General features: G+C 37.8%; 1 protein-coding gene across 5 annotated transcripts in view; it reads right to left on the bottom strand.

Moving 5' to 3' along the window:
• Positions 1-3,254: 3,254 nt before the first annotated feature.
• Positions 3,255-22,664, bottom strand: part of CHID1 (chitinase domain containing 1) — a 131,384-nt gene continuing 111,974 nt past the window's right edge. For 4 of the 5 annotated variants that reach the window (XM_072865652.1, XM_072865656.1, XM_072865653.1 and 1 more), the window contains 3 exons: positions 8,927-9,007; positions 5,581-5,623; positions 3,255-3,511 (listed from right to left, as the gene is read on the bottom strand). In XM_072865652.1, coding sequence (XP_072721753.1) covers positions 3,413-3,511; positions 5,581-5,623; positions 8,927-9,007 — 223 coding nt within the window. In that variant the 3' untranslated portion in view covers positions 3,255-3,412. The remainder of the gene's footprint in view (positions 3,512-5,580; positions 5,624-8,926; positions 9,008-22,664) is intronic. The other variant, XM_072865655.1, reaches the window with a different exon arrangement.

Here is a 22,664-nt window from a genome sequence, read left to right as displayed (position 1 = left end):
TACAAACACGAAAAAACAAACAGAGCTAACAGCTTAGCTTGTCGGTGCTTGATTTTCTACCAGCTTGAGGGAAAGATAACTAATTGGTCTTCCCCCCAACATTTTACATTGACTTACCTTATCAGAAGACAGCAAGATGCAGAGGATCCAGCAGATATTAAATTTGCTGGACATAATCTGATGGATTTATTTGTTCACTTACTTTCATTATTACCAGCAATTGTTTGAGAGGTGTGCTGGTTTTGGCTGGGATAGAGTTAATTTTCTTCACAGTAGCTAGTATGGGGCTATGTTTTGGATTTATGATGAAAACAGCACTGATAATACACGGATGTTTTCGTTACTGCTGAGCAGTGCTTACACTGAGTCAAGGCCTTTTCTGCTTCTCACACTGCCCCAACAGTGAGTAGGATGGGGGTGCACAAGAAGTTGCGAGGGAACACAGCTGGGACAGCTGACCCCAACTGACCAAAGGGATATTCCACACCATATGACGCCATGCTCAGCATATAAAGCTGGGGGAAGAAGAAGGAACGGGGGGACATTTGGACTGATGGTGTTTGTCTTCCCAAGTAACTGTTATGCATGATGGAGCCCTGCTTTCCTAGAGATGGCTGAACACCTGCCTGCCGATGGGAGGTTGTGAATGAATTCCTTGTTTTGCTTTGCTTGTGTGTGCAGCTTTTGCTTTCCCTATTAAATTGTCTTTATCTCAACCCATGAGTTTTCTCCCTTTTACTCTTCTGATTCTCTCCCCCATACCACTGGGGGGGAGCAAGCAAGCAGCTGTGTGGTGCTTACTTGCTGGCTGGGGTTAAACCATGACAGTCCTTTTTAGCACCCAGTGTGGGGCTTGAAGGGTTCGAGATAATGGCAGGTTTGATTGGAATGTGCTAGCTAGAATTTATAGCTGTTATTGCTGTTTAGCTAATTGACAGGCTCCTGTGCTTGCCATGGGGCTTGCTTGCCTTACTGTATATTAGAGTGTAGTGCTCATTAGTGGCTGCTTTTTGCTTTTGCTGCTTGCTGTAGTGCTGTACTGCTTATCACCTTACTCTGCTGTGCCTGGGAACATTTTGGTAACAGCAATGGCCATGTGCCTGGGCTGGCAGATGGCCAGGGCATCGCTGCTGTTTCTGTGCTGCTGTACTGGACAGACTGGAACTCCAGTGTGAACTCGAGTCAAAGGGACTGTGACCTGTGGATAAGTCCATGCTGGAGCAGGACATCCCAAAGCATCTGTGGCTGTGAATAAGTTCACACAAGAGCAGGTACATTTGTGGCTGTGGTTACATCTGTGCTGCAGCAGGTATACCTCTGAAGGGACTGTGGCCCAAGGATAAGTCCATGCTGGAGAAGGTACACCTCAAAGCACCTGTGGCTGTGGATAAGCCCATGCTGCAGCAGGTACACCTTGAAGCATCTGCGGCTGTGGATAAGTCCATGCTGGAGCACCTCAAAGTGTGTGACCATGGATAAGCCCATGACAGAGCAGGTACACCCCTGGAGGGACTGCAACCATGGGTAAGGCCATGTTGGAGCAGGTTGACTTCTGAAGGAACTGTGGCTGTGGGTAAGGCCACGCTGGAGCAGGTATAACTATGAAGGCATTGTGGCCCATGGAGAAGGCCATGCTGGAACAGGTGTACCTCAAAGCGACTGTAGCTGTGGGTAAGTCCATGCTGCAGCAGGTATACCCCTGAAGAGACTGTGGTGCATAGATAAGGCTCTCCTTGGAGCAGGTACACCCCTAAGGGACTGCAGTCTGTGGATAAGTCCAAGCTGGAGGAGGGGCAAGGGGAGGAGTTCATTGCAATGTTAAACCCTGTGGTCTGGTCCAAAGGGACCAGGGGTAGAGATTGTAATAAAAATACTTTTAAGTTGTTGTAACCCGGTATTTGAGTTGCATGTTATGGGAATTACTATAGCAGGAACCCCTTGTTGCTAGCCAGGCTAGGAGCAAGGGGAGGAGTTCATTGCAATGTTAAACCCTGTGGTCTGGCCCAAAGGGACCAGGGGTGGAGATTATAATGGAAATACCTTTAAATTGTTGTAACCCATGATTTGAGTTGCATGTTACAGGAATTACTATAGCAAGAACCACCCAAACCAATGGAGAACAAGCCTTACAAGAAGCAGTGCAAGTGCAACAGTGACCCAACCTGAGCTGGCTTTGGTGCCTAGTAACTCCACACAACACACCACCTCTCCTGTCCTGAGTGACTACCATAACAGATGGAGCCCAAAGTCATGGACTAAATGAACTCAGTGGACATTCTGTGGATATTTCTGGACATTTTATGGACATTTCACAGGGGTGGTCCATAGCCTAAGAGAATAGTATCTGTGTATTATATCAAAGGATGGGAAGGGGGGTGATGGTTAATGAGGGTGTATTGGATACTGTTGGACCTGAGCATGATGTAAATCGTATGGAATAAGGGGTGGAGAATATGCTGGTTTTGGCTGGGATAGAGTTAATTTTCTTCACAGTAGCTAGTATGGGGCTATGTTTTGGATTTGTGCTGGAAACAGTGTTAATAATACAGGGATGTTTTAATTACTGCTGAACAGTGCTTACACTGAGTCAAGGCCTTTTCTGCTTCTCACACCACCCCACCGGTGAGTAGGCTGGGGGTGCACAAGAAGTTGGGAGGGGACACAGCTGGGACAGCTGACCCCAACTGACCAAAGGGATATTCCATACTGTATGACCTCATGCTCAGCAATAAAAAGCTGGGGGAAGAAGAAGGAAGGGGGGGACTGATGGCATTTGTCTTCCCAAGTAACTGTTATGCGTGATGGAGCCCTGCTTTCCTGGAGATGGCTGAACACCTGCCTGCCACGGGGAAGTCGTGAATGAATTCCTTGTTTTGCTTTGCTTGTGTGTGCAGCTTTTGCTTTACCTATTAAACTGGCTTTATCTCAACCCATGACTTTTCTCATTTTTATCTTTCTGATTCTCCTCCCCCATACCACTGGGGGGGAGCGAGTGAGCGGCTGTGTGGTGCTTACTTGCTGGCTGGGGTTAAACCACGACAAGAGGTCTCCATCTTAAACTTTGATCAGATGGCATCCACTTGTTAATTTTATTTCTTGTAGAAAACATTTCAGAAAATATTTTCAGCTCTGACACCATCCCAGCTATGTTGGTCTATTTTCAATGACTCTGAATTCAGGAGCTTTAAAAGAAACTTCTGAGGTTTTTTTCCTCTGAATTTTATCAGATACCAACAATCATGTCTGTGTGGCAAATCAGAAAAGGTTCTTTATTGGGAAAAATGCAATTTTAATACAGATATGATATAAATTATAAAAAATGTTTTAAAAATCAGCTCTCCAGGATACCCAAATTAATTGAACACGGAGTTTCAGTGAAGCAAATAAAGTCTTTCCCAGATCATCTCTTATTTTAAAGCAGGTCATAAAAATAGTCCAGGCCTTGTCCCAGTTCCCAGATGGATATTCCAGTGCCCAATTCTTTTGCAAGCTCTAAGCGCAACTGGATGGACTAAGACAAAGACACATAAAGCAATTACCTTTTAGTCAGAGACATTAGACACTCCATGCTTCCATATCTTCATGACATTAACAGACTTTTTAAAAACATCTATCCTTGAACCAGATACTGAAAAACCTAGTCTGTATTTCAAATACTCTCTGGTTAGCAAGCAATCATTCAGTAAGAGACAGTTAATTGCACCAGTTAATTCAATGACCTAATAAAAGATAACCAGCTAAATAGACAAAATGCCACAGAAATAAATCAGATTTATGAACTATGCAAAGGACTATTCTAATTTAGGCTATCATTTCACAATGTACAGAAATTCTAACTCTTTCCAGAAATGTCTCAGGGGTAAAATAAAACTTTATCACTGAAGACAATTAGAACAACTTGTCAAATACCATCAAGATATCTTACCTACCCTTGCCTTCTCCCAGGACTGAGTCACAATTTTCATTATCATAATTCTGGGAGATTAATATTTAAAATTATCCCTATTTGAGCTCCAGCCATTGATTTAGAGTTAGTTTAGCCACTGGTTTACAAGGGAAGCAATGCCACAATTCATGTTCTGCACTTCTTTCAGTTCAGACAATAAAAATAATTATTTTTCAATCTTTTACTTTCAGGTTTTCTTACTTGAAGTGCAGCACTGCTCTCACCAGGGACATGTTTAAAACTCATTTCCACAGAAAACAGAACAAAGTATCACGGCATCATTAACAGATCCACTGGGCCTGGCATTCATGACTGCTTTTAACTAATCATGAACAAACCAATTTTGAGCAACCTGCCAGTGATTATAACATTAAAAAGGGGAAGAAACACACTTGTCATGGGGTAATAAAATTAAGTTTTCCCCAACCATCTTGATCACCATTATGTAAACAACTCTTTGATGCCCCAGCATCCAAATCTCAAAATATTTCATTACAAGCTTGATGAAATTGGAAAGAAAACCTGTTTCCATAAATTCACCAACCACCACAGTTGAGTATCTGCTAGAGAAGAAGTAATGAAAGAAATATACAGGAATGAGTGTTCTTAACCTGGTTAGTACTGACAACAGCAGGGTGAAATCCATCTACAAGGCCAAAGAGAACGTAGCATAACAACATGCAGCACGATCTGTCTTTTCTCTGATCAGTTCACAATGAAACTTTTAACACTCTAAGACAGGTACTACTAGCAAGAACATAGTTAGACGTGGTAATTAATATCCCATATGTGCTAGTACTTCCACCAACATTAGATTAATGAAGGGAAATACCCTTGTACTAATGGAGCTTAAGATAACAATCCTGTTCAGAAAAACAGAGCCTTGGATCATTTCACACTAGTTTAACCATACAAAATGTCTGTTCTCTGTATATACGATATACTTCACTACAGAAGCAATTCCCTTCACATGTTAAAAGCCAGCAGAGGCTTAACATACTGCCTTCAGCTTAATTTGAGAAAATCTGAAGATAGCTTCCTAGGAACTAAGGCTGAAAGTAACCATTTTATCCTGTATTCTGGTATATTGCAGACTATTGTGTAGACAGAAATTGTATGTCCTGCCAAAGGACTTCAGTAAGGCCAAATGCTTATATTTTCAAAACACTAAAAATGTTCCACAGAAACAGAACTGAAGAAAACAGGGTGATACAGGCTGACAGGGAGAATCAAGACCCCATTACAGAGGAAGGCAAAAGTTCCCCAAGCTTCCAGCCAACATGACCAGAAGGAAAATTTCTTCGGTCTCTTGTCTGACAATCAGCATGTCTGTTAGCACATGAACTGTGCACTCGAACAGATCCTCTCAGAGCACTGGTTTGGCCTGGTGTGTCGTACCTCTAGACATGGCTAATCTTCAAAGATCCCAAAACCCCATTATGCATAAGATAGAAAAAACAATCATCTTGTACAGGCAGCTGAAGCTTTGAATCATAACAACTACATGAGGGTAAACTTCTTTCACAAAAGCCTAAACCCAGTTCAACATTTTCTGAAGTGTCTCAATAATGCAACAAGTCAAGTAAACATCTCTTTCCTCTTCCAGCCCTCTGACGTGAAAAAGTGGCACCTACCTTCAGTGTTGGATAGAAGACGGCATGTTTTCCTCCTTTATTTCTGCAAAACAGGAAAACCAAATAGTCACAATAGCTTTGATAGATTCCCATAGGATTTTTAGATGAGGTTAGAATTCAAAACTAGTTTTTTCCTTCCCACTAAAAGGAAACAAATACAGTGTTGAAGAGAACTGTCGATTTTATTCTGAAGAAGTTATTGCTATTAAAAATAAGATATGCTAGTATGTTCAGCACATGAGCACTAATACACCCATATCAAAGACAGAGGCTACTTGCCATTTAGTAGCTCATATCTTTGAGATCTCTTATCCAGTGTTCATTCCACTCTGGAAGCTGAGGCACTCTGTCTCTGGAATCAGACACTTTTGCCATCAACTTCCATTCATTCCGTACTTGCACTCTGGTTACTCTATCTACTGAGGGCAGGGTAGGGCCAAAATCTTCTCTACTTCTCTTCCTTTTCTACTGCAGATAAGAACTTCTACTCCTGCCCCATTTCTACTGTAGATACAAACATATCACAGAATATAAATCCAAAGTGGCAGGGAAAGAAAAGCTGTTAAGAGAAGTTACACAACATATCTAAAAGCCAAGTATGCAACTGTGTCACTTTCCTGCAGGTACCAGTTACAGGAATATTTGTCAGAAAGGTCCTCCTGACAAAATCATCCTACTTAAATGGGCTTTAACAATGCTAGCAGCTGGAAAGTTAGAAAGTTCAAAACATGACTGTATAGAGTCAAAGACCTGCTAGAAGAGTCTTTGCATAGCAATTGTATCATGCCACAACTACAACAACAAAAATCCCTGGTTATCTAAAGGATTCCTTAAGAGGCTTCAGGATAAGGCCTTTCAAAACATCTAAAGAACAGAGCACAGTTTCCTAATAACTAACACAAAGTTTGGGAAGAAATCAGGTAACTTTCATGATTAAGATGAAAGTCCCAAACTTCTTTGAGCACAACACTTTGTCCAAGACCTGGTTACAACAAAATACAATCCAGGCAGAGTCAGACAAGATACTGATTTATCCCATACTAGTGGCCTTTAATGAGGACAACTCTTAAAAGAGGTTAAAAGGCTGACAGGGAAAATAGAGGATCCAAGAAGAGATGTCACAACAGAGACGGTTTGATACTAGATCTAAGTAAATACACCGAGATATCTCGTTGCAACTGGATTATAAAACTGTCAGATAGTAAAAGACAGTTGCGCCTACTAAATGCACATCTGAAAAAGATTAAGACATTGGGTTGTCAGATGCAAACTGTGAAAGATTTTCCCCAATTCCCGAAATTACTATCTTTCAGGTTAAATTAAATGCTAGCAGTATAAAATATACAGACAGGGAAAGCTACACTGGGCACAGATACCAAGGCTGCATTTTAAACCCCTAATAATGAGAAGGATGAGTTACAAGTGGTCTCACAGCACCACTTTACCAGTTAGGCTAGGAGGAAATGCAGAATGCAGGGACAGACCAAGTAAGAAGTGCTCCTAAAATCTCCCAGCTTACATAAATGCATACTTACCTGTAAAGTGCACTGGGACAAGCACTCAGAAACAACAGATTTCTGTAACTATTTATAATAGTTAGTCTCTGCCTGCTACATGAAAATCATTAGCTGGGCTTTGCTTAAAAATTCATGATTTGATTTCTTAGCAACTGCAGACTTGCAAGATTTCCAGGTGAGATGCTTCACCAGTGAAGCATATTTCAGGCCTGGTTTCCATCCCCATCCAATTCGGTTTGCAAACCGAAGTGGTAACTGAAAAAGAGTTCCCTTAAATAACCCTCCCCTGCAGCTGGCTGAACCACTGCAGACACGCTGAGCCACATGGCTGCCTGCCAAGCACAGCACAGCAAGTGAAGTTTAGAGTGATTTTCAGATCCAGTGTGCTTTATGCATCAAAAATTCCTCCAGGAAGCCCACAAACAAGAATCTTCAAAGATCAGCTTTGAAAGGCAAATGATCTAGTACTACTGACAAGCTATCCCCTTCCCACACATTCAGTTTGCAAGGAGACATTTAGGAAACGTGTTTCAGAAATGAATCCTAGAAGCATGCCATTCAAACAGAGCCCTCAGATTTACTCTTTTGAGAGCAAGTTTTCATCCAGCGGTCATTGTGTCTCAATTGGATTGTGCACTAAAGATCAGTAAAACAAAGCTCCTGATTTATTCCTCTTTATTTAACATGAAAAACCCTGTAATTGTTTGGCACAAAGTAATTTTGCAACAGGATACAACGAATTAAATATGAAGGAACACAGATCCCAGTCCTTTCATAAAACCACAGAAAATAAATTAAAACACTGCTGACCAACAGGTAAATATTTCTTTTTTCTGATAAGAAATACATGGTGCTGAGAAGTCAGGAGCAAATCACAGGCTGAGAGAAACCTTGAAAATGAAACAAAATATACACAAGTAGGACATTTTTAGTTTGGGGTTTTTTTTTTACATTTAAAAATATTTAAACCAATAAGGTATTTTGGAAATAACAAAGTAGTTGTGATTTTTTTTTTCTTAAAGCACCCTAAAATGTGTTTTACTCTTGTTTTCAGTGGTGTGTCTTTACATTACCAAGTCACTGAGTAACATACAAGAGAGTTTTGTAGAACTAGTAGGATTTTGTGTGTATAATTTTACCATATTTTTGTATATCTGCATACAAAAATAGTGAATTATCACTGAGACTTAATAAGATGTTGCTGGGGGTTTGTTTAAATCTATTCTAAATGGATTTTTCCTAGCATCAGAAATCCTCTTGTCATTTCATGATGAAAGAGGGACAACAAAGAAAGTTATCATCCTTTCTCTTCATGCTCTCCGTCCTTTTAAAAACTTTATCTGGAAGTCACTTGATACCATTCTCATTACATTTCTCTACAGTCCATTCCATTTAGTGGAAATCTGTTGCTTGACCAATCTTATTACTAGGACTTGTAAAACCAGGCTTTTGTACCACAGATTTTTCTCAGAACTATTTTTGGCTGAGTTATTGGTAATCACCCAACAGCTCACAGTATTAATTTCAGAGCCTCTGATTAACTGACCCTCAGCAGATAATTTTGATGAATAACTTATAAAGATATGACTCAGACTTCTCTTCTAAAGATTGTTTTAGCTTATGTTATTTCATTAATCCTTCTCTGATTTACTTCTCTTGCCTGAAGCACTCTTTTTTATGCTGCAGTTCAGTGTTGACATACAGATCACAAACAGCAAAATTTCCATTTGCTGAATTCAGTTGCATACTATAGTTAACTGGTAATTCATTGTGTACTGGGCCATGCCCAAAAATATTTGCAGAACAGTACGTTAATAAATGTAACTCACTTTTTGTATTCAAAGTAGTGTTCAGCAATTTGTTCATCCCAGACAATTTTTGGTTTGTGCTCCTTCAAGGTTTCAACATACCTACAAATTAAAAACATCAATACGGAATTAACATTTCTAAAAAGCAGTTATGAAATTACCTTGCAGAAATATCTGAAAAAGCAGTTTTAGCATGCTTAGATGTTGAACACTGCATCAAAAATATCTTCTTGCTGACAATTAATTTCCTCAGCCACTACACAATTTGCCATGTTCGCATTTTTAGGCTTTTTTTTTTAAAGCAATGAAATAATTAACATTCATCAATTGACAAATCTATAAAGGCACGTGAAGGGAATCCTTCAATATTTCTACAGTCTGATTCCTATATGCCAAAGCACAGGAACTGAAGTCATCCCTAGGCTGTACCTAATTGTGTCCTCCAAGGCTAATCAATGCAATTCTTAATTATAAGCCACTATTATGTGATCAGAAAAGTTCTTCTATAAAAGGGGCTTAGTTAATCTTCTAAAAATGAAATTACAAAAGAGCTTGTTTTCAAGGAAAAGTTAGTGCTAAGTAACTCTGCACATGAATTTTCTCCACCACTAGCTCCTTGGCATTATTCTCTTGCATGAACATTTTGAACATGGAATGACCTACCTCATACCTACTTGACACAAGGTGACGACAGAATACTACTTGTACCCAAAAAACTGCATAGGGAACTGGTGTGGAATAGTTAGTATGCTGTAAATTCGTGTTCTTGGTTAGCTCACAGTATCATCTCAGTGTAAAGACAGTATCTGCTTCTATCTGCATTTCTGACTGCGCAATGGAAACAAAGCTGCTTCCTGCCTCATGTAAGAAGACCAGAAGATGGCAAGCTACTGCCAGTGACAGAGGCCACATGGGTGTCACAGAAGTAAGAGAAGTCTCTATCACATGCTCCTCTGTCTCTTCTGCATCTTTTTAACCTGCATCTTTGGCCAGCAAGAAGGCTGAACTTAACTCTGCTGACAATTTACCTGACTAAACATTACAGGGTTTATCTGGCCACAGGCCAAGCACCATCAGTTTCTTTTTCTCTTGGGGATTGTATCGGGAATTTGAATTCGAAGTCCCATTATCAGTACTCTACCTTTATCATGATTATATAAAGCTATCACAGGCAAACACAGTGATCATAAGGTAGCATTAAAATTATTTTTCTATTTTTGAAAAATCTATCAAACCCATCTCTTCCACAATATGTCTAATTCTTGCAATAATTTCTCTGCTCATGACAGGATTTGCATGGAGAAATTTGCATTCAAATCATCTTATTTTCAAATAAGAAATTTCCATCTCCTATGTAAAAGATTTCTATCAGCCACTATCCTGACTCCATCAGTGCTGAAATTCCACCTCACTATATACTTCAAAAAAAGAGAAAAAAGTTTGTATTTCTCAGTTTGAAAAAGGTTTATTCTCTCCTTTGGTATTATTCTAAACGCAATTACAACATTCAGCATTGCAGGGAATATCTTCTGTCTTTTGCTGTGGCTTGCTCCTTCATATATTGGTAAATTGGTGCCTACTCCTAGCAATTTTAGAAAAGATTTTCATTTTGTATTTAAGTCAAATGAACCTGAGCCAGGCATGCTATTTAAGTTTCTACATAAGCAAACACACTGTAGCAGCTATTGCCCTCTTCCCCAATACACACATGCCCTGGAACAATGCACCTTTTTAAATAATGCAAGTTAAACCTTGGAATCTGCCCATCCCTTTTTAAGATATACAAAATTTGAAGTTGGCCCACTAGAGAAATACGCAAAGAGATCTAGTTTTGTTTATTTAAAATTTAAGGATAGCTTTTAACACCTTGCCCCATTCCAAAATGGTGACTTCAGTAATGACAGGAGACAACACTCATGTAGAACATGGGACCAAGATGTTACAGTCCAGAAGACAAGAATTACCAACCAAGACACCCTGGCATGCAGTTTTATTCCTGAACATATGACTTTACGGGAAATCCTAATTTCGCTTGCTAAAAATCCCAACACAATTAAGGAGTGTTCAACATACATATGAACAAGCTTTAAAATTAGAAATGCAACTTGAAGCAATTATTATAGCCTATTATATATATGAGGTATATTATTATTTTAAAGCTGTTCAGGCATGCACCGCATTTAATGAGAACCCATCCTGACCAGGCACAGAGAATTTATTTTCCTTTCTCCTGCCTCTAGACATTTATCACCACAGTATGTAAGAGCAAAAATGAACAGGTTCATCTTCAAATCACATCTATGGTGATGAGACTAGCTCCAAGCTTCAGGTGGGGAAAAAAGAAGTATTAGGCCCAAAATTGTCACTACTATCCACTAATTTTGGGGGACCTACTTGAAATGTATTAACTTGGTTTTTACACTGCCTCTATTAAGGACAACAAAAATTCAAAGTACAATGTTCAAAAGAATAACCTCCTCTTTACTTCAATTGCAACTGTGTACTCAATGCTTCTGAAAGTCAAGTTTTATATTTTTCAACCAGACAACAAGGTTGCTGTGAAGAGTCTGGAAGAGGTGCAGCAACAAACCAGAACTGTTTCACGTAGGCTTTCTATTGCCCTAACCTCAGAACAATCCATTCCCTTCCTGTAGTCATCTGCCCCAGTCACTATTCATTTTCTTGCAGTAAAACATACAGGAGCTTTACAGGCAACATCTCCCAGATATGCCATATCTCCTATTATCTCTGTGCTATCCTACTATGCGCACTGTAAGCAGAAGAGTTCCTGTGCAAAACTGCAGCACCTGTATCACGACACACTTGCTTGACTCAAAGTAATGCTTACCCAGGCACTCTTAACATATTATCTCCTAGCTGAGGCAGTACTTGACTCAATAAATATTTGATAAGCAGTTATTTGGAAAAAAAAAAAAAGTTAAAAAAATAATTGAAAAGAGAAATTTTCCATCACACTGAACCAGAGAAGCATGGGATATCAGTATGCCTGGAGTACAAGAGATCTAGATTCATTTCCAGGTCCTCAAAGAGGAAAAGGGATGCGCAGGGAGCTCATCACAGCCAGCGTTCCTTCTTCTTTCCACCTCTCACCTCACTCTTCTCCTTTTGACTCATATTTATTGCTATTTTCTCTCATCTCTTTCTAATTTATCCTTCTTTCTATTGCCACTGTCCCAGTTCACATTTACTTTTATACTCCTATCCAGACTATTTATTTGCTTCCTCATCCATCACCTCCTAACTTATGCTTTTTTCTTTTACCAAGCTGCCTCAGCAGTTAAGAGTACGATAAACACTGAACACTCAGCTTCACTGCCTTGCACTACATATTTCCTGGGAAGTTTGTGACCATTTGCGGTGAAAGTCATGCTGTTTCTCTAGTCCTAGCCTGAAACGAGGTCAGCACAGATGAAGTATCTGGAGTGTTGATACTAGTCTCTAATGAAGCACCAATGCAGCATGTATAAATGATACATTTGCATGGATTATCAGGAATAGTAACAAAAGTCAGATGTCACCTGCATGTCCACCTCACAAATACTTGTTCTTAAACAGAGAACTGCCATTCTGGCTCATTTAAATAGGCCTTGGTTTAACTTACCCAAAGCAACATTTTTGTTCCCCAGAACATTCCTTCTTGATAATAGCTAAGCAGCTAAAGTATCAATTCAGTTGTCACAACTGGGCTTTGAAAGTTTAAAAGTTACAACCTAGTAAAAACATGGCCACATAATGCAAAAGTGTTTGGAAACAATTTTAAGTCTGCCTGCCACCTTTCATACGAGACTTCAAATTTGCAGTGTTTTACTGCAATTTACTGCCATGCCTCTGTCAAAAAGGACACTTCTTGGTCTACAGACACCAACTGTTACTCTTATGACTCTGATACTCCTGGTTACAAACCCAGTGGGCAGGGTTGGACTAAAACAAGCATTCCCTTCCACAGAGTAAATGAGAAGCCAAAACATACATATTATGGAGTACCTGTAAAGTCAGTCCTGCCAAAGATCTGTATCTATGAACAACATTAATATGGCTACACCTACACACTATTGCACTTTGCTGCACATTCAACTAATGAACAAAGGATCCAGAAGAAAGGTTCTCAGGACTTGACTGGTGTTCCTTTTGTAAGACACTTTTCTTCTGAAACATGAAAATGGTATGTCACTGGAATATGTCAAGGTAAAAACCACGATCTATAGTCCCCCTGAAGAAGGTATTTATCTTCATGGATAATGCTTTTTCACCAAGAATATAAAGAAACAAGTCTCTAGTATATCTTTTGCAACAAGAATATACGTTCTAGGAAAATATATAGCTTCATATATAATTTTTAGACTAGGATTTATTTACAAAGGTTAATTTTTTTAATCCTCAAGTGCTTTGCTTTACTAGTCCTGAGTTGCTCTTCAACAAAAAAGCTTTAGTGAAAAGGAAATCACTACTGAGCATGCATCCCATTTTAATGCTCTTTTCTAACACTTTACATCTTCTCCTCAGTTCTCACATGAGCAAAACTCTGACTAGAAGCAACAGGTCTCTAAGCAGAAGGCAGGATCATTTGCTCCTTCTGCAGCAAACTGAGCTTATCTTCCACTACAGCAAACTTAAGTCATTCAGTCAAAGGATAAAAAAATACTATTCAGCTTGAAAATCTATACCACACATTTTATTTTCAGTCTGCTTCATTTACCATAGACTTAACTTAGTTATTAAACCCTGAACCTATCAGGAATTGCATCTCCATAACCAACCATCAACAGTGCCTATGCATGGCAACAGATGTTTTAGACTCAACTAGATAGGGTCCATCTTCCCCCTTTTCAGGGAGCCGTATCTCTTAATAAAAGTAAGAGAAATCACAAAAGGCCATATTATGAAGCTCAAGAGTTTAGACTTCTGATGCAAAACAAATATACAGAAATACCTCCAAAACAGTTTTCACAGTAGTGCTCCTAAGGACATTCCCTGTATCTGTATATATCTTCCAAACAGTACTGGTCAGTCTCCCCACTGCTCTGTGTACATCAGGACACTGTGTGAAAGAGCAAATACCCATCTCTGAAATAAGATTTTTCAGAGGGTTATATATATAACCTCTAAGTCAAAACCCCTTTTATTTAATGTTTAATTTCAACTACCACAACACTTTCACATGTTAGATGTTTAAGCTTTTCTTAAACTATTTCCTTTTTGGTGGGAGCAAATGTCAAGAAACAACATAATCTGGAGACATTTTTAAACTTTAAATTGAAAAGGTTTTAAAACTGAGAATTTTTTGGCCTTCTCTGCTTTTTAGAAGATCATTTCTAAAGAACAGCTGCAAAATTGCTGAATATACTACAAGCTACTAAATAATTCAACCATGAAACTAACAGTTTTGACAAAGGATGACTTCAATGGTAATAAATGAAAACAGAAAAGGAAGAAAAATTGAAAATGAAAAAAGATTATATAGAGATTTTGAGTTCTCACTCACTCGATCCCTAAAATTGCAGCTTGCAAAAGGTAGAGATGCCTTGTAATTTAACCATCTTTAGATATTAGCCTTTAAACTAGTTTTGTGAGCATGCATAAATTTATGAAAAGCCTAGCTGCAGAGTCACTAATAGCATAATATAATATGTGTGTGTGTATATATATATGTATATATATATGGTATTATATAGTGTGCAGTAATAAAGGTCGGTAACCCACTAAACAATGAAGTAAGCTTTCACCACACTGGTCCCATCAGGATCACTTAAGCACCTTTTTACTCATCTCCTCTCACCATTCAATACTCAATAACACCATGTTTACAATATCTAAGTATAAACTTCCACCTTTAAAAGGTGGTAAAGTTGTACACCACTATATCCCTTTCTTGCACATTAAAGAATCCAGATTTTATTAACACAAATCCCACAAGTTCTTTCAAAAGCAAAAAGGTTATCCAAGAAAAAGACAGCTAGTAACGTATCATCTAGAGAATCAAAAGAACACACTAACTAACATTAAAACAGTTTTTACTCTAAGGATTTATGCGTTTGAGTGGAGTGGAGAGCACACTCTAGAAGCCTTATTTATTCTGTCTGCAGGGTATGTTATTCAAAAATAGTTCCGTTAAGACCTTTAGATTATTTCATGTAAAACAAAACCAAATACAGCTTGCAGAGAGACACCAATCTGTTCACTTTCATTACTGTGGGGTGTCTTGGGTAAAGCTGTTAAAGTATCCAAGTAGCAGCCTAGAAATGAAAAAAACTATAAGCAATCGTCATCTTTCTCTATTAATCTTCTCTCTGTTGTTGCTTGCACCTTTGCTCTGTCAGTTTTAAGGCAATAATAATATTTTTACTATTTTAATAGTAACAGATTTCCAGCAGAGTAGTTTCTTTGTGGGTGTGTTGCTTTCAGTAAGTTTTATAAAGTCATTCTCACCGATTTCTCCACAATACTTCATCACTGACTTGACAGATTACACTTTTTGGTGCTTCCCCACCAACCTCACACAAACCTATTGACCTTCTACCTTCTGTCATGATGCACAAGCCAAGCCATGATGCAGCAGCCCAATGAAAATAAGCAGAACCTCAGCAACATTTCTACCATTACTCTGGGTTCTTCAAAAGTGCACCTTGTTTAGCATTCTCAAAGTAATTCAGAAACAATAATACTTTGGTGGACACAACTGCAGAGAGGCAGCCAAGTATTCCTATTTTATAGAACTGTGGAGACACAGAAGACAATGTCAAGCTTTTCAGAAGCATCCTCTTCTTGCTACGGTCTCGGGGAAACAACGAGCATTAAAACCTTTTGGTGCCTTACTACAGTTACAGAAGAAAGCACAAATATAACAGCATTTCTCTGTATACAGGTTTACATGTTAGTAGCGCCCCTTATTCTCATTTAACTTCACAGAGGTTTTATAAAGAAAAAGCCCTGTCTGAGAGTATACGCAATGCTACGCCAGCAAATTACCCTAGGGAACTGCAAGTACAGCTGAAAGATTTCTAGTGCATGCTAACTTTTCTCAATATATCCAAAATGGTGGTTCTCTACAAAAAAGAAAACAAAGTTACAGTTAGATATTGATCAAAGAATAGAAGTAATCACATGCAAGGCAGAAAAAGGTGTGAACATTTATATATTTAAGGTTTTGACTCAAACTGACAGATATGAGAGAAACATATGAAAATCTCCTTAAAGAAAATAAGACCTTTATTTCTAAGCCAATAAAAATTTCTCAGACAATGGAGATATAACTAGATTGAGGTAGGAGGTTTGCATATCTTTTGTATACCTTTAATAACACACTGCTGTCCAGCAGCTCCATTTTATTTTGTAACGATACAGATTTTTTGTTGTTGTTGTTCTGGTCTTCTATTTTTCAAGACACCTGGGGCTACAAAATGTGAATTTTTTTTCCAGTGCAAATTATTTATGATAACAACTGTTTACTACGTTGCTTTTTGTTCATATGCATCAACTTTGCATATTTTCTATCAGAAATCTTTGTTGCTATTGACCATTGCCAAGTCTCAACTTTCTAGCTAAAGTATCAGACAATTTTTTGCTTGTATTTGTTCAGTTAGACATAGATTTATCTTCCCGATTTATCCAATCCAACATGACAGGTCACTATTTCTAGTGCGTTTTGGTTTTGGCAGCTTTTGCTGTCTTCCTGAAAGAATGAGTTTGTTGCCTTTAAAAGCCTGCTGTATTGCCTGGACTTCTCATTCTGCTCTGGCCAAAGGGCACCCTCCTGTCAGGCAGAAGACAAGTTAACAGTAGAGTAGTTTACTGTGCTAGAACAAAAACCAGAATTCAGGCAAGCTCACAGAAACAAAAAAAGCACAAGAGAACTGAATGAAATAAAGCATACCATTATGGACTAGCTCAAGTAACTAGTCTATTTAGTCATACTAAAAAAAGTTTAGTTTGGCTATGAGCTAGAGGCTAGAGGTTCCACAGGTAAAGGATTTTTTTGTCTTAAAATATGCATTTTAATGAACTCCATATACTGGTCAATCTGAAGTCTTCGATAAAAACATATCTTCATTTGGTCTTGAATTGCCTTTGCACAAATTTTAAAAAACGTGACTATTCAACAAAAATGTGATGTTGTCTTTGGTATTCATCATAGAACTAATACCAAGTAGGCATGCTACTGGGCAAACAAAGAGCAACAATATTCTCTCTCAAATTAGGAAACATGTCACCTCAAGGTTAACATTTTTTCTGACTCACTTCAGTTATGAACTATACCAGACAGAACTCTACGTGCCCACTTCTAAGCAAGAATCTTCCTCCTCCTCCCAGTTTGAAGTTGAAATTAAGTAGAAAAGAGAAAAAATAGCAGATGTGTAAACCAGTCTAATATAAATCATTTAATAATTTAAAAGTTGATATGAAGTAGATCCTCCCCTCTCTCACACTTCCTATTTCATAATTAAAAATGTTTTCATTAGCCATCACAACTGTCTCTGCTATACATCAGGGACGACTTGAAAAGCCCCATTTAAAGCAGACTGTCAGACTACATTTTGCCACTCTAAAACGCAACACACTGTGAAAACAAGCTGATTTTCCTCCAAATTCATACCATCCACCATCACCAACACAAACCACAGATATATTAAATCTAATATAAAACCTACAGGACGCACTAATGACCATCACCCCTAAAAAGAATAAGAAAACCCTTTTCCTCAATAATTAAAAAGCATTGCACTACGGAGGTTCACTGGTCCACATGGCTTGATAAAACCACCATTATTTATACAAACAGAGTACTGCATGCTGCACCTCTGTTGATAACCAAGTTGATTCACCTGTTCTATATTGTCTAAATCCTACAACATACCTTGTTTATACTATGTGGAAAGTGGCAGTTCAAGTGTTGGATTGTACCAGCACAATGTAGTTATTCCCAGCAGGGCCGATCAAAAGCCAAGTGGTATTTTGTGAGATATTTAACATCTGCATGCATGCAAATTGTCCTAGAGTTAAAAACATATTGTTACATTACTAAAAGACAATTTCAACAAAATATGTAGATGTGTCAACAGCAGTACATATTATATGACTATGTCAAATCATATAATCTGCACTTAGTTATTAAAATACTGTATTAATTTTATACTTTATTTTAAAATCAGTGATACTAGGAAAAAGTAGGAGAACATCATCTCATTTTTACTAACTCTAGTCACAAAAGTATTAGGGTAAAGAAAAGTATGAAGGAGAATACTCAGCAAAAAAGACTTTGTAAATAAAGTACCTAACTTTCTTGCAGGATGTAAAATTTAAGCATAACTTACCCATTCTGAAAAAAGATAAAATCACAGCTTGCCTTTTTAAAAAAAAAAAAAAATCACTTGCCTCATTAGGTCTCTGTATAGATATATACCTGGGGTTTCTTTACTTTTCTCTCTCTGGAGAGGATTTGTAATCTGGATCTTTTGTGTCATATGGAGGAAAAAAAAAGGACAGAATGTGGAGGTCTGTATCAAACTGAAATTTTTCTAGTTGCCTCCATGTAGTCATGGATAATTGCAATGGGAAAATAACCTTTCCAGGACAAGCCTCAGACTACCAATGCTGTTTCAGAATGATTATACCAGAAGATACTATAGTGGAATGCCAGAATTTGCTTTGAGCAGTGAAAGCATTGCTTACTCCTACCATACTAAGGTAGTTTCCACTGTAATCCAGGATAAGAATCAGCTCAACACCAAAGATTTTAGCACATGAATTTCCACTAGAGGCTAGGAGTAGTAAATGACAAGTTAAATACATTATATTGGATAATAAATAAATAATCATGCTGTCAACATTAAATATACATAATGTGTAAGTTACATGACAAGCATCTACTATGTGGAAGAGAAGAAGCTTAGTCACAGAAATGTTATCCTTACAGAATTCTGAAATACTTAAGAGTGCTGCCAGGCTTCTAAGAGAATGACTATGTCTAAAGAAGAATTGAAAATATTGAACCCCAGCCAGCAACAGCCTTAGGAGAGAAATGCTGGCTCTGTTTTCTCTCCAGAGATAGGAGAAATAGTTTAGGCCAGACAGAAGCAGTGTTGTCTGCAAGGAACCAGAACTTCAGGTGATGAACAAAATTAACTACAGTAGGAGATTGTAGCCTGAGAAAGCTGATTGCTATTTGGATTCCATCTGCTTCACAAGATGCTGAGAATGAGACAGAAAAATAGATCTCCACTTCCAAGTAGCCTCAGAAGAGTGTTCAGATTCCTTAGCTGACAATCATGTCAGGCCTACAATTTCCACTACCAGTATCTCTGCCTGTTCCTCCTTGGCTAGTGGGTTTTCAGTAAAACATGACCTGTGAAAGCAAAGTTCATACAAAATGCTAAACCATAAAAGTGATCCAGTTGTTGAACAGCCCTCTCCCTTCAAAGCTGTGGGAATATCTGTATCCTTCAAATCTCTTCGAGGCAGCCTCTGCTACCGTGGCCCTGCACTTCAGCATGTAAGACATGCTTCATTCTTAAACTATAGGAAGAACAGTCCAAGAAGCAAGAAGGCAGCATTCACCACTGCCTTTTGCAGCTCTTCTGCAGATCCTTGAGATCCCAAGCATCCTGCTGAATGCAACAAATCAAATGCCTTTGAGAATGGTCTTAATGTCAGCCCAAACAAACAAACTCATGGTATTATTTCCTCCATCCGGGACACTGCCATACTCCCAGCTATCAGAGCCCTAGGACTGTAATTTTCAATGCTGATATGATAAATAAGGACAAAATATCCACCATTTACTTGTACCTATTTCTGTTAATTTGAAAAGTATGTAGTAAATGCTTTCAAAATGCAAGAATACTTACTAAAATAATGGTATTTAAGTAATTCCTTACAAAAAAAAATTCAGTTCTGTAAGAGCAATTGTGATAAACTCTCTAACAGAAGCTATGAAATTAGAGTTGCTCAAGCTTTATGTATCTTGCTGTGCTGCTCTAGTTTGCTGATAGATGTTATCCATGGTCTCTTAAAACTAATGCATTCAAAACCTATTTCAGGTTATGTTCCTAAATGGAAGTATATCATAGTATTCTCTCACTTCTAGAGATAGCAAAGACCAAAACCCAGCAAGTTTTGCTCTTACATCTGAGGTTCATCTGCCAAATTCTCATTGCTGATGAATCTGACTAAAATAGGACTTCCAGGTTATTATCACACACATAGTTTTTGAAAATTTTCAGGATTCTTTTGTTCCAATTTTTACCTTAATTAGCCGGCATGTCGATTAAATTTTGGTATTTCAACCTAGCTCTCACAAAGCAGAAAAATTTTTCAAAGCTACTCCATGTCTTTTAATTATCACCTGTCATGTCTCAAGTTCAACCTCGGAAGAGCTGAACATCAAACACTTTATATAAGACAAAAGAAACACAGTTCAGGGATAGTTTTTTGGCATGAAGTAGTTGTAGATGCGTAATAATACATTTAAATGATCAAGCGCAATACAGCAGATAGTTTAACCTTCACATGAAAGAAATCATAAATCCAATCCCTGACTGGGAGGATTGTAACTAAAGAAGGCAACTACACTAAAGGAAAATCTATGGCAGATCAGTAAACTCTACAAACCTCCAGTGTCCTATGTAGCTATGAACGATATACTCTTTTCCATCTTTTGGGACCAAGTTAAGTGGAGAATGAAGAACATTTCTGCTGACTTTAGAGTTCATTTTTCATACTTGGCAGAGGGATTTTTCTCCTCTCAATTGACCATGTTTTAGTCACAGTTATATAGATTTATTCTGGATTTACACCAACAGAACTAGTATAAGACTTTCAGCCTTTGTTTTTTTAAAAGACAGAATGATGACAAATTCATGCAAATGACTATTAATCTCTCATAAATAATGCAAATCTCAGAGGGTTAGTACATTTTTAACATGCCTTAGAATAATCTGCTTGGCATAGAATTCCACCGGTTTTGGCATGTCTTGAATTGAAGGTGGGCTATGAAGTAATAAACTATATTTTATCCAATGAGAGTGGAGATTTATGCCCTTTTAAGAAACGATCTTCCTCAGGGCAGTTAGGTAAATACGTGAGAACACAGATTTTAAATCTCTCAATATTTAAACTAATACATATTCATGTGTCAGTGTTCAGTTTTAAAGAAAAGCCTGGCACTTTTCATCATGAAAAACCAGCAGAATGTCTTCTGTATCTTTGCTGTAACTCCGACAAATATTTGTATATTTTTATCTGTTTAGTTTCTGCTGAACAAACATATCTGTGCTGGCTGCTAAAATTTGTTAAGGTTAATACTAAATTTTAAAGCAAAAAAGAATATGCATATATTTATTCAAAATTACTTCCAAAAGAACTGTTACTTAAATCTAATGGCAACACTTGGAGTGCAAATCAAGGGAGAAAATGATGGCCACCACATTTTTTCCCCTTTAAATTAACTGGAATTTCAAAATGTAATACTATTTTACCTCTAACAGGTATGTATATATATTTTTTTAACTTTTAAATTAAACAGCACTTTTCGCATTAACCGTAACTACGGCCCTCTACCAGGAATACAGCACTCTGTACACAAAGGATCTTTGGTTTGCTGAAGAAATTGTTGATTTAGAGGAACAGTGCAAAGGGGAATTATACTCACAGAATATGTAGGCTCTGTGCACATTCTAAAATTTTGTTAACATCTGAGGAAGTTAGAAGATAAATCCTTTTGCTGTGTTTGAATGATAGAAGTTTGCTTTTTGCAATTATTTGAGCAAATTCAGACAGTAAGTGTTCACAATTTATCCTGGTATACTGCTAAAGGTAAAACAGTAGGGAATTTATGTATCTGAAGTGGTTCCATATGCAAATATATTAAACTGCAATAACACTTTCAAAATACTATCACTTTGCATTCCTTACACGAGTCATCCAACACACAGAGTAATCACCAGTACAGCTGTATAATTAATAGAAGAATGTCCTTTAAACACTTACTAATTGTAAATCTAAACAAGTTAACTATTAACAAACATTATGATATGCATGTCACAGAAGGTGAATCCAGAAAGCCCAAAGCAAAATTAAAGAGCAAAAAATCCTGCAAGGCATCCATTACTAAAAGCATAGTGGAAGAGAGACTGATAAAACATAGAATGAAGAAACAATATCTTTTTTTTTTTTTTTTTTAAAGCACAATTTAGAGACAACTGTTGGGGAAAAAACGTTATTTTCCTTTTTTATTCTGATTTCATCAGTGAACATTGCTTTTTTCAAAGGCTCAAGAAAAGCATTTGATTGTTTTAATCAAAAAAACAGATTCCATTGAATTAAGTCTGGCAAGATACTGAATAGGTTCATTGCCACAAGTAAGTCAACTTTTCTACCTTAAGGCAGGCCTGAGGGGGGAAGTAAAGCTTTACTCTTCATTGCAAAAAGCCATTTCAAAACCATATGGCAGAGGTGCCACCTGGGAATAACTCCCTGTGCCCCACCTACCTAATTATCACAAGCTCCTGCTACAGTCATATGCACAGAGATGAGGTATGAATGACCTTGTTAAGAAAATATAAAAAGAGGATGATAGCAAAGCTAGAATATGAAAAGAAACAGATGGGACTGTCAACTGTAAAACTGCAAAGCCCTACAATGAAAGAACATGAATAACATGCAGAATAGTGCTTGGATTACATGAAAAAGTTCCACCTGAAGTCACTGAAAGACTTACTGACCTATGTTTGGGAACGGTAAGGCT

Source organism: Ciconia boyciana, chromosome 6 (assembly GCF_034638445.1).
Source record: "Ciconia boyciana chromosome 6, ASM3463844v1, whole genome shotgun sequence".
Lineage (NCBI taxonomy): Eukaryota > Metazoa > Chordata > Aves > Ciconiiformes > Ciconiidae > Ciconia > Ciconia boyciana.
The sequence above is the reverse complement of the archived record's forward strand: the minus strand, read 5'-3'. Positions and strand labels throughout refer to the sequence as shown.